Raw genomic sequence first — 16,657 nt, 5'->3', positions numbered from 1 at the left:
GCTTTAACCTTGTACTGTAGATTTCACACTGTGCCATGTGGCACTTCCCCTTTTAGTTCAAACTCCACCTTTCTCGCGCGGCGCTGCCTTTATTCTTATTTTAGATACAAATATCTCACGCAGTGGAGCTGGTCACACGGGCTAGGCCCCATGACATCAGCAGCCACTGCCTCTAGCAACTGTACAGTACATATGTACAAACAAACATGTATTCAGTATATATACAAGAGCAATACATGGGGAAGGACTCAGTGAGTCCTCCTGTTGTCTAGCACAACTAACTCACTGAAACCTGAGGGGTGATCCCTTCTTCTCTTTTCTCTATAGTGTGTTCCTGTGTGCGCCGGAGTAACTAACTCTTGGTTGTTACACTCAGTCCCTGATGTTAAAGACTGAGGTGGCAAGACATGAGAATGTGTGCACTTTGGAGGTCATTACATAAGCGGTAATTAGTAGTCTATAATTGGTGATCTCAAAACAAGGAAGAAAATGGAAAACTTTCAACACACCCCTTCAATGGTTATAGTCCCTTACTTAGTCAGTCCCAAACCCTTGCAAAATAGTTGATGCTTGATCTGGGGTAATGGCTTTGTGAGGATGTCTGCTACTTGTTCTCCTGTTGGAATTGACTGTTGGAATTGACACTGATATTCCCAGACTCGAGTTTTTCTCATATGAAATGATATCGAATGGAAATATGCTTGGTCTGATCATGGAAAGTAGCATTATTGGCTAGAGCTATAGCCAATTGATTGTCAATGGTTAATTTGGTTGGTAAGTCACCAAGTTGTCCTAGTTCGCAGAGCAATGTTTGCAACCAGACAGCTTCCTTTGTGGCTGTTGAGGCTGCCATGTATTCTGCTTCAGTACTGGACAGAGCAATGACTGTTGCTTTGTTGATGACCATGTGATGGCTCCACCCGCACAAAGGTAAACATAGCCTGAGGTCGAGCATCTGTTGTTTACATCAGATGCCCAGTCTGCATCCACATGGCTTAAAGGCTCACTAATGCTTTGTGTTCTGCCATAACAGAGTTTTGAATCAGTTGTGGCTCATAGATATTTGTATACATGTTTTATTGCAGTCCAGTGGGTGTGGCTTGGTTTCAATGCATGCCTACTGAGCACTCCGACAGCGAACACCAAATCCGGACAAGTCCCAAGCATTGCATACATGAGAGAACCTAGAGTACATTGATACTCCTTGGCGTCTATCTCTGATTCTGATAGGATTTGAGGGCTGGATCCATGGGTGTTGAGACAGGTTGGCAGTCTTTCATTTCGAAATGTTTGAGGATTGACTCAAAGTGTTGTTATTGTGAAAGTTCTATTTTTTTCTCATTTCTGTCTCGTATAATTTCCATGTTTAGGATTCACTTTGCCTTGCCTAGATCCATCATTTCATATGCTTCCTTCAGCATTGATTTGACTTCTTCAACGGCTTCAAGACTGTTTGAAAATAGAAGTTTGTCGTTGACATAAATGGCCACTATGATTGTAACCTTGGCTTCTCTTTTGTAGAAGACAGCATGGTCAGCATCACACTGTACAAAAGCAAGGCTTTCAAATAAAATTCATATTTTTTGGTACCATGCTTGTCCGGCTTGTTTTAGACCATAGATGGCCTTGTTCAGCTTCCAGACGGTGCTTTTAGATTCTGAAAAGCCAGGTGGGCATTCTATGTTAAGTTCTTCTTCAAGATCACCATTTAGGAATGCTGATTTAACATCTATTTGGTGGACTTCCCAGTCGTGCTTTGCTGCAAGGGCTAAAAGGGCTCTGATAGTCGCAAACTTTGTTACAGGTGCGAAGGTCTCTTCAAAATCAATTCCTTCGACTTGGCTAAAGCCTTTTGCTACAACTTGGGCTTTGTAGTATTCAATTTTGTTGTCTGGACCTTATTTGACCTTGTATACCCATTTGGATCCTATGACTTTTCGCTCTTTTGAACTGTGCTGTATATACTCATTTTCTTGAATATTTCTAGCTCAGTGTGCATGGCCTCGAGCCATAGCAAAGCGTCTTGACAAGACATGGTGTCATTATATGTGGTTGGGTCGTCAGTGATTGACACTTGATAGGTGCTCTCACTGACACCCATTTGTGACTGGTTCGCATGGGCAATATTGTTGCCTTGCGGTTGCCTCGCATCAGCATTGCTCTCATCTATTTGACTTCCCACATTCTCACATCTCACAGCTTCATCATTTTCCTCCTCTCTTCTCTCATTTTTTCTTACAGTCCATGGTTGATATGCATTTACAAGAAAACGCAGATCGTTGTCGCGGTGTCGATGATGAGAACTGCAGTTAGAAAAACCACACACAAAACAAACTAACACACAATCCTCCCAGATTCCACGGAACTTGTTTATGGGCTTTGCCTCCTAGAACATTGGAGTGGTCTGGTTGTTCGTGGGGTGGTACGTATAAAGATCCTTCAAAGTAAAACCCAAAGGTGTATGAGTGTGGGTTTTGAGGAGGAGGGATAGTTGAATTTATAGAAGGATAGGGGCTTTGTGACGAGTATAGATGAGCACTACCTTGCTAATCGTAGCACAAGGTAGGTTTGAGAACGACAATATGACGAGGTTCCCAGTGATAGCAGGCTCCTGACACGCAAACTTTAGTGCTCAGAAGGACTCTAATCGAAAGGGATGACAATGACTTCAAAAGTGGGAAGTGACGATGACAGCAGTTGATAGTGGTAAAAGTGGGAAGTGTTGTGACCACACTGGATCACAAGTAGCAGAGTAGTGAACTTGAATTTAGAGAAGAAGTCTGGAATGGAGTTCTTTTTTTTTTTCTTACAAGGTAAAATACAGGGGTTTATATAGTAAAAGAAAAGTAGGCTATGCACAGTATAGCTGTGCAAAAAGAATGAGAAAGAACATGAAGGAAGGAATGTATGCTGATGAATCCTGCGTAGGTAGTACAGGATAAGATTGTCAAAAAAAAGAAAAGAAAGAGATAGAACAATGAATGCTGTGAGTAATGTCACAGGTTTGTACAGCCATAAAGTAAAGTCCAACAGCAAAAAGAGAGCAGGAAAATCATGATGTCATGGGAAGATGCAGTAAAAAAAGGGCAAGGCAAAACACTATCAGTATCAACACAGTTCCTTTATTGTCAGTCAGGCATTCTAAAAAAATATGTGTCCATAAAAATGATTCAAAAATCAAAAATAATTGCACTGTAAATGAATGTTCTGCTGAAAAAAAAAAAAACTGGAGCCACCGGTCCACCACCTAGTCCAAATCCGACAGTTCCATGGCCTTACCAATGGACTGGTTGTGTTGGACCACCTGATCAAACGAGGGAGGGAGAGGAGTAGTTCCAATTTGGAACAAGTGAGTCCCAGGCAGTGTGTGGTAGGTGTAGCTGTAGCAAAGACGATGGACAAAAGATAAGTGTACCCAAGTGAATGGGACAGCGATGAACATGGGCGACGCAAGGGGATGAACCTTCTCCAGCTCAAAAACTACCCACCCACGCTCCAACCAGGCAAGACGAGCGACCGATGTTTTGATAGTATATGATGGTAGATCGGCGTCATGAAGAACCTGTTGCCCTATTTGGACCGGCCGCCGGGGCTTTGCTGATATCAGCAGTGGCACGTGGTAGTCAACGGATTGGCGACGGAAGCGGATAGGAAGTGGTGACATCAGAAATGGTGGGGGTGCAAATAAGATGAGGAGGAGGAGGGTGGAGGTGATGAAAAAGTGGATTAGAATGGGGATCCAGAAACGACCGTCAGGTGAGAATAAAAAGGAGAGGAAGGGGCCCATGGTGGGGCTAGGCAAAGGAAGGGGAGTAAGGGAAACAACAAAGCGAGGGCGCAATGCAATGTGTAGCCAGTGGCGACGCGAAAATTTGCCGAAATGCCGAAATGCGGAAAGTACCGGATGGAAAAGCAAAGGTGAGCGTGACTGGATTGCCTAATAGAGGTGGTGCTGATCAGCCACAAGTTTGAAAAGGGCAATATTAATTACTATTCCACGTGGCACTGTGCCTGTGTGGCGCAAAGGCGAGTCTTTCTGAATATTTGCTTCATTCTTGACACCTGTCCATGCTACCAATCAACTTTGGTGCATGACACCGGTTCAAATAGGGCAACAGGTCCATCTTTATGACGTCGATCTACCATCATATACTATCAAAACATCGGTCGCTCGTCTTGCCTGGTTGGAGCGTGGGTGGGTAGTTTTTGAGCTGGAGAAGGTTCATCCCCTTGCGTCGCCCATGTTCATCGCTGTCCCATTCACTTGGGTACACTTATCTTTTGTCCATCGTCTTTGCTACAGCTACACCTACCACACACTGCCTGGGACTCACTTGTTCCAAATTGGAACTACTCCTCTCCCTCCCTCGTTTGATCAGGTGGTCCAACACAACCAGTCCATTGGTAAGGCCATGGAACTGTCGGATTTGGACTAGGTGGTGGACCGGTGGCTCCAGTTTTTTTTTTTTTCAGCAGAACATTCATTTACAGTGCAATTATTTTTGATTTTTGAATCATTTTTATGGACACATATTTTTTTAGAATGCCTGACTGACAATAAAGGAACTGTGTTGATACTGATAGTGTTTTGCCTTGCCCTTTTTTTACTGCATCTTCCCATGACATCATGATTTTCCTGCTCTCTTTTTGCTGTTGGACTTTACTTTATGGCTGTACAAACCTGTGACATTACTCACAGCATTCATTGTTCTATCTCTTTCTTTTCTTTTTTTTGACAATCTTATCCTGTACTACCTACGCAGGATTCATCAGCATACATTCCTTCCTTCATGTTCTTTCTCATTCTTTTTGCACAGCTATACTGTGCATAGCCTACTTTTCTTTTACTATATAAACCCCTGTATTTTACCTTGTAAGAAAAAAAAAAAGAACTCCATTCCAGACTTCTTCTCTAAATTCAAGTTCACTACTCTGCTGCTTGTGATCCAATGTGGTCACAACACTTCCCACTGCTACCACTGTCAACTGCTGTCATCGTCACTTCCCATTTTTGAAGTCATTGTCATCCCTTTCGATTAGAGTCCTTCTGAGCACTACAGTTTGTGCGTCAGGAGCCTGCTATCACTGGGAACCTCGTCACCTCGTCATCCTCGTTGTTCTCAAACCTACCTTGTGCTACGATTAGCAAGGTAGTGCTCATCTATACTCGTCACTAAGCCCCCTATCTTCTACAAATTCAACTATCCCTCCTCCTCAAAACCCACACTCATACATCTCTGGGTTTTACTTTGAAGGATTCTTATATGTACCACCCCACGAACAACCAGACCACTCCACTGTTCTAGGAGGCAAAGCCCACAAACAAGTTCCGTGGAATCTGGGAGGATTGTGTGTTAGTTTGTTTTTTTGTGTGTGGTTTTCTAACAGCAGTTCTCATCATTGACAGCGCGTGGCGCCCTTGGTTATTATCATTTTTTTGGGGAGCGGCCCGCGCTCCGTTTATGCAATCTTGGGCCATGTGCCCCTCCTGTCCACAGCTGAAACAGGTGAATCTGCGCTTTTGTCCGCCTTGGACCGCGCCGATATCCATTGGAGCACCCCAACCTGGTTGCAACCCAAAAGGCTGGAACCCGTGAGAATGATGCAATTCTTGGTTTGAAGACCCAGGGCTCCTCTGGGAATAGTTATTTTTGGTGGTGGTCCCGTCACCTTGGTGCATCTTGTAGAGCTCTATGGCCCTACCTATTTTCCAAACCTCCTCCGCTGCTTGGGAGAGGTTGTCGCTTCTCATATCCTGCAGATAGAGTTGTTCTGCAATATGAGGGTTCACATTGTGTTCCAATAGCTCTACTGCGTGTTCATTACCTAAGCCCCCTTGGATAGAGAGGGCCAGGAACCGGGTAACATAATCATCCGTCCTCATGTTTCCCTGTTTGAAGGAACAGATTTATTGGCGAGCCCAGTCATGCTCAGCCTGTGGTTGAAAATATTTTTCAATCTCTACTTTGAGATCATCCCAGGTAGGCCACACTCCTGCGGTGTAGCATTCCTGGAGTCTTACTTGGGCGTATTGACCCGCCACAGGTCCTTTTAGTCGAGATAGCACCGCAGTGGCTACCTCAAAATCATCAGCAAATGCATCCCAATTTGCTTTGACCCAAATCAGGAGTTTGATCCACCATTCGGTGAATTGCACTCTTTCTCCATCAAAGGCACCAGGGTCAGTGACGACTTCGACTTTCTTGTTGAATTTCTTTTTGACTGAGGGGGCTGCTGCAGGGGGGTTTGCCTGGAGCTCGGCAAGTTGCGTAGTTAACGCTAAGATCTGTGAACGCATGCTGTGTAACAGAGCGTTCATGTCGGTTGGTTGACTTTGCAACAACATGTCGACATGTTCTCTTGGTAATGTAATAAAAAAAGGTAACTGGGGGTCCCCGCTTGCTATCTGCGGATTAAACTCTTCCCAGCTGAGTATTGGATCTCAATCTCCGACTACCCACACTATAGTATTTGAAAAAGTATATAAAAAGTATTTGTAGTAAACCTTGGTCTGAATGGTTGTCAGGGGGTAGTCCGCTTGTTAAGCTGTCAAACCTTCTCCAACTGGTGGAGGCAAGTGCCTGGCCTGGTCAGAGGTATTCAAAGAAGAAGTTTTTGTTTTTCTAAATCTAATCAACAGTGGTTCCACACCAACTGCTGAGCTAAAGTACTCCCTTTAACACTAGGGGCCGTGTATATGATAATTGTCCCTTCTCCCTGAGCACTACGGGGCCATTGCTAGGAGCGCACCCTTCTGCTATACCAGATATTCCAAAACAATAACCCCTTAACCCTGGGGGCCGGGTTTGCACAAAGTGCGAGAGAGTAGTAAAGAGTGAGTTCTAATGTTACAACCAAGAGTTTGTATACTTTGGTGCACAACTCAGACTAAGCTATAAAGAAGTGAGGGGAGTGGTTACCCTTTAGATAGGACCGAGTTTGTTGTGGGTAAACAACAGGAGGACTCGCTGAGGAGTCTCCTGGATCTATTGAGGTTTATATACTACTACAGAATGTTTGTACTTATGTACTATACAGTTGATGAAAGCAGTGGCTGATGATGCCAGAGGGCACAGCCTGTGTGACCAGCTCCACTGCATGAGAGACTTTGTAGCTAAAGTAAGAAAAGCAGCACGGCATGAGAAAGTAGAAGTCTGAACAAAAGGGAAGTGCCGCGTGGCACGAGTGCTTGAGAACTTTTTGAGAAAAGAAAGTTAGAACAGAGAAAGAAGTTTGTAAGTCCAAAAATTGTGTATCTAACAATAGATGTCTGTTTTCATTTTATTCGAGAAGTGGCTGATCAGGGAGTCATTTCACTGACTTTCTGTCCAACTGATCAAATGCCTGCGGACATGCTTACCAAGCCACTTGCTCAGTTCAAACTCGACATTTTTACTGCTATTCTTGGGTTGTGTTCGGTTTGAGGGGGTGTGTTAGCTATAGAAACATCATAGTTACTCTACAATACACATATACTATTTTCTTTCTTTTCTCTCTAACTAGAACATGCTGATTGCCTGTTCTACTTTGCGCTTTTTTACTGTTTACATAATGGACACTTACTTTCCCACAGTTCTTTCTGAAAACTCGCAATTGCCTCGTTTGCAAACCTCAGTCTTCTTGTTACTATGATACTATAATATTCCCTTTTGACAACACTTACTGATCTTACCTTAGTTTTTCTCCCAATAGGTACTTATCCAATAAATCAGTCTTCTTGTTACAGGACTGAGTTTTTCTCCCAATAGTTCTCAACTCAACAAGGATGCCTCTTGCTTCAGGTCCAAGAAGCTTTTCATCAGTCCTATTGAGGCAACCAACTAGTATTGACACTATTCTAGTGCTTGCCAGCCCACAGATTTGCCACCATTTCATCTGAGGGGGATTAGAGGCTGACAATATCAAACTTGAACATGTCTGTGCTGAATTTCAAGTTGAGAATGTTCTTACAAGGGGACTTCAAAGGCAAAAACAAGATATACTATCATTGTGTATCGGAGTGAAGCCACTGCATCTCTATTATTTTTTCATATATCTTACTAGCACTCAAGGCAATTGGAGAACAGCTGAGTGCTTGTTGATTATACAAACTCGAACCTCATAAACTTCAGGTCAAAATGATATAGCAGTGTGTATGTTACCAATGAGTGAAAATTCAGTCTGCTCAGATTCCATGATATTGAGTTATTTTTACATAAACATTCCCTTTGAGGCCCAGTATTTCATCCAAAGGGCCACGTCTTCAGCTGTAATCGGAGCAAGCTCTCTCATCGTTCGACTTAGTTGCTGTGCTTTCGTCGTAGAAAAGACAACAAATCCTCCTGCTTCACCATCACTTGTTACCTTTCGAATTGACTTATCACTTTGGGCGATCATGCGCATGAAAGGAAGTAACTTCAGCGCAGGCTGGGGTAGAAATTGGGAGGTCCTGAGCCTTGTTGTGAAGAACATTAGTGGGCAAATAGGCACGTACCATTTCCTTAAAATCGTCTGCACTCGCGCCGATTGCCTTCTGTTCTAATCTCGAAAACCATTCTTCGAATGCCACAATAGGAAGGGGTTTAGTTAGTAAGTTGTTGTGTACCAGTGCGTCCCCTATGGACTGCATCAGTGCTGCCCATTGAACAGGCCGGGGATGCACCAAGTTGATTACTGGAGGAGGCTTCGCCTTTGCAAAGGCAACGTCCAAGATCGCTTGAGAGACCGCATGAGGAGGCAACCAAGACACAACCTGTTTGTTCCGTCAATTTGATATATCAACAAAAACGAGTGTTCTTACTCCTTTCGCAACTGGTAAAGCACCTAGCGCTAGACTCGACTTGACGAGCATAGGGAACCAGTCCGTAACACTCCAGGCTCCTCTTGGTTGTCCCCCTGATATTTGTCCTATCCTGAATGATGACGCTTGTAAACCGCTTTTTTCGAGTATCTTTTGAGAAACAGAATGATGAATAGGCAAACGACACTAAAGATAAACAATCCACTGCTTACTCGCTCACAGACATATTTGCTAGCGCCATAGCCAGACCCACCAGACGCGACATTTGCATCAAACAGCACTTCCTCTGGGCAAGCACCCTTGCTCTTGTCCCACCCTTGTGCGGAGGAAATAGATGATGTGAACAAAAAACGTAAACTTGGAGCATTAGGGGATGATAGCGCGAGGTCTACGAGATTCCGAGTTCCCTTGATATTTGACCCAAAGGAAGAGAGAGAAAGACTGAAATCAAGACGCCAAGCGTTATGGATGATGACGTTGATGGACGTTCGTAGCTATCAAGTGTGACGTTATAATCAGGTATGTTAGCAACTAGTCGCGAGCTCTTCATTTGTGCTCTTACCTTATCATAAGTAGCGTCTCCTAGGCCCAGTTTATCCTGTGCAGCATCGCCTTCAATATACCGGAGTTTGGGCGAGCTCAATAGAGCAATATCCAAACCCCTATCCTCGAACCCTGCCTTCTGTCTCTCTTCACTTGATTTTCCATCCTTAGATGACCTATTGAAAGCGTACACCAGGCTAACCTGTTCATTTTCTAGCAGCGACGCAAGGAGGTAAGAGCCTAGGCCACCAGTAGAACCGGTGAGTAGAACTACGTGACAACTATGGCCATCCCCATTAGGTTGCTCTACCTGTGGGCTCAACGTCCCCGGCAACCCTTCAGAATACATTGCCAGCGTATTTTCGAGCTCTACCTTGCGATTGATGAGACTGCCTTCTTTTCCAGTGAATTGTGGGTTCGAGACCACACGAGCAAGTGCCTGAGACAGTCGCTTGATCGTAGGATTACTGAAAACGATATTCTGGTCTATTTGCCTGGCTGTTGTTCGCACATTACTGTCTGTTGAGGAGCTAAGTGACCCAATGATTCGATTTCTGAGAAATGTTGCAGTTAAACTAACAAAAACGAGACATAAACACTGTGAGCTTCATTTCATGCAAGGCAATTAGAACATACCTATCAAAACCTTGTTCAAAGACATCCACTTCGGGGTCTACCTTCTTATCTGAGTTAACGCGAGCAGCGTGCTCCCCAAGCCACACAACCAAAGATTCCTCTGACCAGTCCTTCGGTAATTCCACATCTTTGTTAACAGTGGTGCTAGCTTCAACTGTGTCATATCTGTTGGAACGACAATTAGTGTTATGTTAATTGCTTGTGAGAAATTATACGAGCAGAGCGTCGATTTCCTTATCATAGATTGTCACGGCTGCCTTTCTCATAACAGTTCCTTTCCCCGTGCGAGGCAGGGGTTTATCTGGGCGAGTGATGAGGATCATTTCTTTGAATATGCGGCTGAAGGCTGCTGCAGCTTTATTCGCTTCCTCAACTTCCGGCCTGTGAAAGGAAGTCCAGTTTAAACAACAGGGCTACAAGCTTAAGAAACAGCATACCATATCCTATTCCTGAAAGCTGCCACTTGCTTCGGGTCGTCGATATTCACGTCAAATCCTTGCCTTGGTTCGATTAATATCCCCACGTGATTACGGGCACGGCCAAACATGACAGTACCTCCCACTACAGGGTTAGATGCAATGGTATTCTCCATAGGCGCAGGAACGGTTTTTTCTCCCGACGAAAGGACTATAATGTCGTCTTTCCTTCCCACCCTAACACAGGAATTAGCATGAAGTCGATTGAAGCGATAGTTATCTTACAGCTTCCACAGTCCTTCTTTAGTAGGATGCTTCAAGAAAATATCTGAGGTCGCATAGCCCTTCACATCTGGGAGATTCTCTACTGAAACTCGATGCATTTCACTTTGCTATAGATACTTCTGTCAATTTCGTAGATACATCCAAAATGAACGTCACTTACCAGAATTTGACATTCATAAAGTCCTTCTCCTTGTGGAACCCATCGAAACATCACCCGAGGGCTCAAGTTTATCCAAACCCAATCGCATACCTCGTCTTTTCGGCGAAACATTGAATTAAGGCCACCACACTCCGTGCCACCGTAAACGTTTACCAGAGGTACGCCTACTGATGCTAGCGCATTGCCCACTTTTTCAGATAACGGGCCACCAGAAGATGCCTATAAAGAGAGAGGTCATGTAACTCCACCCACAACGGCAAGGATGGTACTTACAAGAAATCGAAGTGATTTCAATATTTCTATCGCAGAGGGAGATAACGCCCACAACTCAATAAATGCAGGAACCGCCATCAATGCGTTGCAGTTTGTCCTTTGCACGCCCTCAAGTATATTTTCAGAGGTTGGGATCACCGGAATGGCTTTTGGGTCATTATATGACGTGGGCGCATAGACAGAAACACTGCGAAGGGTGATCAGTGGCAGGTATAGTGAGCAAATGATGCCAAGAGTATGGAACGATGGCAGCAACATCACACCCAGACATGTATCAGCGGGGTAGAGCTTGGTATCGACTACTGGTGCTAGAAATATTTCCAGCATAAATCATTGGGCTGAAAAAAAATTAGAGATGTCCATACCTGCAGCACACCAATGGATGACTGTCTGGTGTGTCTGGGGAATAGCTTTCGGGAAGCCAGTACTCCCGGAAGAATGAAGATACATCATCACTTCGCTGGCAGAAGGACGACTTGGTCGCGCAGGGAATGGTTCAAAAGGATCATCAATTGTTTCTAATCCAAGCTTTGGGTATATATGCGCCAGGCATGGAACATCTTGAAAAGAGAAGTTAAAGGATCCCAGCTCCGATTTGATGCCATCCAAGAGGGGCTGGAGGGAGTGCTGAGTAGTTATCAAACGATGACACGAAGTCTTTAGTAACAAGTTGGAGACGGCAGCTGCAGAATTTCGTGGAGACATCGGAAAAGGCTATCATGAAAGTGAATATATGCCATAGAGTTTGATTTCCAAAAATACTTACAATGTAGCCTGCAATTATCACACCAACCAGAAGGGCAAAGTACTGGATGGTGTCAGTCATGGCAATAATAGCGATGATTTCACCGTCAGGGCCTGCGCGGTTAGGACGAAGTGCATGCGCAACACGATGACAGGCCCTATAGAATTCTAGGTGCGAGATGGACACGACTCCGTTGGCTGACCCATCTTCTGGGAAGACAAAGAAAGGTACGTTGGAATTGTGTTCAGCATTGAACGCAATGATTTCAGGGAAAAGTAAAGAACCATCCACAGGTGGATAGTGTAGGGTGTATGAAAAGCTGGGATCTGCCATAGTAAATAGTAATGAGCAATGTAATGGGCCTAATGCAAGGAGGGATCTCTCTAACGTCGCTCCTCGCTCTTCTACTTATATTGCACAGAAAATTCGGCAAGATTCGTGGACTAGGCAAATGCATGTATGAATTCATGATGAAGACGTAACTGGTGAGATGGCCTGTTATAATCAGGGCGGTAGGATCGAATTCTGATAATTTCACCTTTTTCATGCTGTCCTGAGCTTGCTTGATCCGAGGTCTTTGTTGAGTCGCTGATATTGCCAAAGCCATACAGTACATTGCAAATAAATCTTTGATACAAATCTTTGAATCAAAGTTGGCGACCATCAGCACATATCACGGGAAGGAAGGTGATAAGCAGGACAATTCCGTTCTAAGATGACTGACCTTCGAAGCCCTCCCACACGTACGATGTCATCTTCGTTACTTATCGGTACGCCTCGTTGGTACCAAAAGGGCGCCTCGATTACTCAAGGGAGGAACTGTAAATTGGCACGACCAACAGTGGGACTTCTAAGCGTAAGCTTCTGTAAGAACCCAAATACATTTGATACCATAGTAGTGCATACCTCGACAACTTCAAGCATTACTAGTATGAGATCTGAGACATAGTAGTACTCTATTATAACGACGTCCGTGGTGTTTTCATTACAACCAGCTTCTGTGACACGTGACAAGCTAATAGAGAGAAGTCACTAGTAGAAGTCCGCGTCGAACACCGGCAACAGCATGCGCGCGGAACTTGAGATCTGAGACCTGAGACCTGAGACCTGAGGACTCTTGAGGATCCTAATCTTTTCTTTTATGGCAGTTCAGAAGGCCTCGCTTGGTGTTGTGCTCCAGTACATTGCATCGCATCTAGTGCTGCCAAGAAATTGATATGGCACCGAGGGTCACATCCTCCTCAACCTCAAATTGCAACAAGGAACGCAATCATAACCATATTCAATCAAAAACTAGAACAACTGCGGGTGTTCCATTGATATTGGAGGCAATCGCAGTGTTGCTAGAAGTAATGTGTTCGTTTATGTTCATGTTCTGACTATGCCGTTTTCAAAGATTGTGAGTCTCTGCTTATTCGTAAACCATATGTACTTTTATAAATTATAATCCAAATCTGCAGCAGATGATCATTTATTCATGACCTTTTGTCTTTCTTCACGATTTGTATTCCATCAGTAAGCGTAGGCGAAGAACTTCGTTTGCGCCTTAAAGGTTTTGTTTCTGATGGCTTGATGTACTTGGGATCCCGATTCAACCTTTGTCGAGCAAACATGGCTTGAATTCCATCTTTCCGACTAGACAAAGGTTGAATGTAAGTGGCAGACTCGGCCCCTACTCTGCCTACCTCCTTTGGCACTTGATAACTAGGGAAGAGAATGCTCAGAACATCTAACGCAATGAATGTTATCAGGTTTACCATTTCAGGGGAGCTTCTTCATCGTGATATGGTCTCATCATAGCTTGGAGTTTGGGATTCCAAGACTGCGAAGAAGTATCAAGCCAAGAGTCAATTTCCTCCTGTGATGTCAATATAAGAGGTTGACGGTCATGTAGCCAGCTTAGTTCTTTCGAGGCGTCTGTGGTCACAATGGCAAATTCACACAGTGGCCTACTCTCTCCTGCATAAAAGGAAGCCAGAATTTTAAACCGATAATCGAGTTGAGCAGCGTATTATTATAATCAGACTGATAAACCTACCTTCGACTGCTACCGAGTCGTACAGACCAGCCAGCAGCATTATTTTACCATCACCATGCTGAGTAAAGTGAGGGAATCTGTCTTTGCCTTTCTTAAGCCATTCATAATACCTAAATTTTGATTAGGAACGTATGGCAATCCGTGCAAGGTGAACATGTACCCTTGACACACAACCACACATCGTTTCTTGCCTCTCACCTTATTCCAGACACCAACGCCTTCGAGTATAGTTTCAGTACGAGCATTGATAGCATTTTGTGATTTTTCATTCTCTTTGCTCCACTGAAAGCCCCAGTGCATAGTTTGCAACATTAATTCTGAATTTGCAGAGTCTCTTCTTCGTACGACAGGAGCATTGGTGTGCGGAGCAATATTATAGCGTGGCTGTATTAGTTTATAAGTCGGGTAATATGCTTGGTGCGATTAAGCGCAGAGCTAACCACAAAATGCTCTTGGTCAACCCATTCGTCTACTTGCATATTAGGATATCCTGGCAATGCCTGTATCTCATCGTGCTATGGTCCGACATCAGCGTACGTTACATTTTAAATTGCTAGCTCAGACTTACTCGCAGACCCAAAGCAAAACGTCCACACATACTGGACTGGATGGTTGTTGTAGCCAACCAAGACAGGAATGTGTCAATTAGGGGCTGGCGTGATTAAAACTCCGGTCTAATATCGTGACGGGGTTCCTTGCGTCGCGTTACTGTCACACTCCATAATCACTTCATGTCTGTCCAAGCCACACCCTCAGCGGTTTTAGAGTCTGTTATACTGAAAACTCTACATGCTCATAGCTTTTCACGTTCTTCTCTGCAAGCATCCTCAATATTGGCAGACATTTTGTCTCGCTTTCTGACTATTTTGTCCTCGACATGTGGAAAATACGCCGAGCACGCAGGCAGGCCAACTCCTACGGTACATGATGCACTATGGGCGCTCGATGAACTGGGTATGAGTATGGACGAGCTCAGTGCATACTGTAGCTCGGAAGGGCTGGAGCTTGGAAGGTATGTGGCCCGTAGTGCGAAGAGATCAGAAGAGCTGCAGGAGTACAATGGTCAGTGACCATATGCTTCGTCTATTCGCGTGCATGTACAGATGATATTGTAGTCTATCTCATGGACGGCCTCGAATCTAGCAAAGACAGGGCAATACCCCTCGTCTATGCACCACTTCCTGAGTACGATTTGCCAGACGAGGATGACGAGGAATCTGAGGATGAAGACATGAAAATGGCTCCTCTCCTAAATGGACACACTCATCCGATGCCCCCTCCTCCATCTCATTGGAACGAGAAGTATCCACACGTCCCATCATTTCTACCTCCATTTCCTCATGAAAATTCTAAAGAGGTCCAAAAACCTCCATCGCCATCTGTTCCTCACCCTGTAAAAGTAGAACGCCCCCCTTCACCGCTTCCTCAACATGTATCTTCAACCGCCATCCCTGATTACATCACGCAGGTCTCATATTCTCAGTCAACCCTTGCGTCACAGCCAGAGTGGCATCTTCCCTCTCACCCACCATCTGGACCCCCTATACGAAATTCGTCGTCACAGACTCCATCAACCCACCCATCTCTTATCGCGGCTTATCATCACATCCTAACACAGCCACCACCGCATACCACCTCCGTAAATCCTTCCAAGCACAAGATCTCTATGGCTTTGCTATCACAAACTCAAGAAAACTCGCGATGGACTGCCCCTGATAGTCTATACTCCAGCGTCACACCTTGTCCTCCTAGAGTCACTCCAATCGGACCTACCTATGCTGTCCCTCTCACTGCTCTACAGGACAATCGCGCTGGAAAAGATGAGGCGAAAGAACCAGAAAAGCGTTTCCCGTATCCTCCAACGCCTCCGCGGCCAGTATTTACAAACGAACGCTCAATATTTCTGGCATCACGGCATGCATCACGCATACCAGACCTTGCTCGACAAGTGTTACCGGTAAGAAATTTCCGTTTTCGAAATATCAAGCAAAGTTTTGATGCATTGCTACACAGGGTTCTGTTTACATCAGAACCACGCGTCTCGCACACCCTCCAGCTTTGCAAAGAGGAACACAAAAGCTACACTATGGCCCTGGCGTGAATGCCCCTTGGAACGCGAATTCGGGGACGTTGGTAGGCGCTGGAACTCCCACGTCACACCCTAATAAAGACCCAGACGCGAGTGGTTCTCAAAATGGGAAAGAAGTTTCATCAAATGTGCTGCCTGATGCGCAGTTGTTTGCTACTTGGGAGTATGATGCGAAGCACTATCAAGAAGCTCTACCTGTTGGTCGTCGGAGCAGGGTTGGAACATTTAGCTCACCGTCGGTGGCACTTTCACTGGGTGGGCGACCTGGGAAGTCAGGATGATTTCTCGACGTGTCGATATTACCTGTTTTCTCATTGGAAAGACGCGACCAACTACTATGTATGCCCTTCTTGAGCTCGCCGAGCGGAGCGGTGGTTCTAAAGCTGTTTGACTCGAGAGAGTCAACTGACGGGGAATTTGCACCGTGAATTACTGGGTAACTAATTTGTGGGTCGTTATTCAAACATATGTTACCGCATCATTTTTAAGCCAAGTTGCAACCAAAGTCTTCCTGTTCTTGAGGTAATGAAGGCTGTGTTGGTTAAATTTAATCATCGCAAAGCACAGCTTAACACAGTGCAATCGCAGTACTACTATGTCATCGTTTAAAAATGTTAGCGTTCGAGACGCAGTATAAAGTGTTCAGTTTACTCTAACCCAGTTTGCTCCACTCACCGTGACCTCGAGGAAAGT

General features: G+C 44.7%; 4 protein-coding genes across 4 annotated transcripts; 1 reads left to right on the top strand and 3 right to left on the bottom strand.

The window, feature by feature from the left end:
* Window positions 1-8,061: 8,061 nt before the first annotated feature.
* nps11 (putative nonribosomal peptide synthetase) lies at window positions 8,062-11,489 on the bottom strand (the record flags this gene model as incomplete). The annotated part of the gene is made up of 12 exons (XM_007323057.1): window positions 8,062-8,406; window positions 8,474-8,731; window positions 8,780-8,929; window positions 8,992-9,273; window positions 9,342-9,897; window positions 9,959-10,123; window positions 10,178-10,339; window positions 10,396-10,611; window positions 10,660-10,726; window positions 10,777-11,038; window positions 11,093-11,400; window positions 11,458-11,489. The coding sequence occupies 11 exons, from the start codon at window positions 11,348-11,350 to the stop codon at window positions 8,191-8,193; spliced, it is 2,592 nt and encodes an 863-aa protein (XP_007323119.1).
* acl2 (amp-CoA ligase) lies at window positions 11,459-12,152 on the bottom strand (the record flags this gene model as incomplete). The annotated part of the gene is made up of 2 exons (XM_007323056.1): window positions 11,459-11,806; window positions 11,859-12,152. Coding segments are annotated over 2 exons (642 nt in total), but the record flags the coding sequence as incomplete, so codon positions are not given.
* A 959-nt stretch (window positions 12,153-13,111) lies between these two features.
* SERLADRAFT_477878 (uncharacterized protein) lies at window positions 13,112-14,518 on the bottom strand (the record flags this gene model as incomplete). Its single annotated transcript, XM_007323055.1, has 6 exons — window positions 13,112-13,541; window positions 13,595-13,796; window positions 13,876-13,985; window positions 14,036-14,259; window positions 14,316-14,390; window positions 14,444-14,518. The coding sequence occupies 6 exons, from the start codon at window positions 14,471-14,473 to the stop codon at window positions 13,313-13,315; spliced, it is 870 nt and encodes a 289-aa protein (XP_007323117.1).
* An 88-nt stretch (window positions 14,519-14,606) lies between these two features.
* Window positions 14,607-16,455, top strand: SERLADRAFT_363648 (uncharacterized protein; the record flags this gene model as incomplete). Its single annotated transcript, XM_007323054.1, has 3 exons — window positions 14,607-14,937; window positions 14,991-15,832; window positions 15,889-16,455. The coding sequence occupies 3 exons, from the start codon at window positions 14,607-14,609 to the stop codon at window positions 16,243-16,245; spliced, it is 1,530 nt and encodes a 509-aa protein (XP_007323116.1).
* Window positions 16,456-16,657: the final 202 nt, after the last annotated feature.

The sequence above is a fragment of the Serpula lacrymans genome (assembly GCF_000218685.1).
Source record: "Serpula lacrymans var. lacrymans S7.9 unplaced genomic scaffold SERLAscaffold_14, whole genome shotgun sequence".
NCBI classification, from domain to species: Eukaryota; Fungi; Basidiomycota; class Agaricomycetes; order Boletales; family Serpulaceae; genus Serpula; species Serpula lacrymans.
The sequence above is the reverse complement of the archived record's forward strand: the minus strand, read 5'-3'. Positions and strand labels throughout refer to the sequence as shown.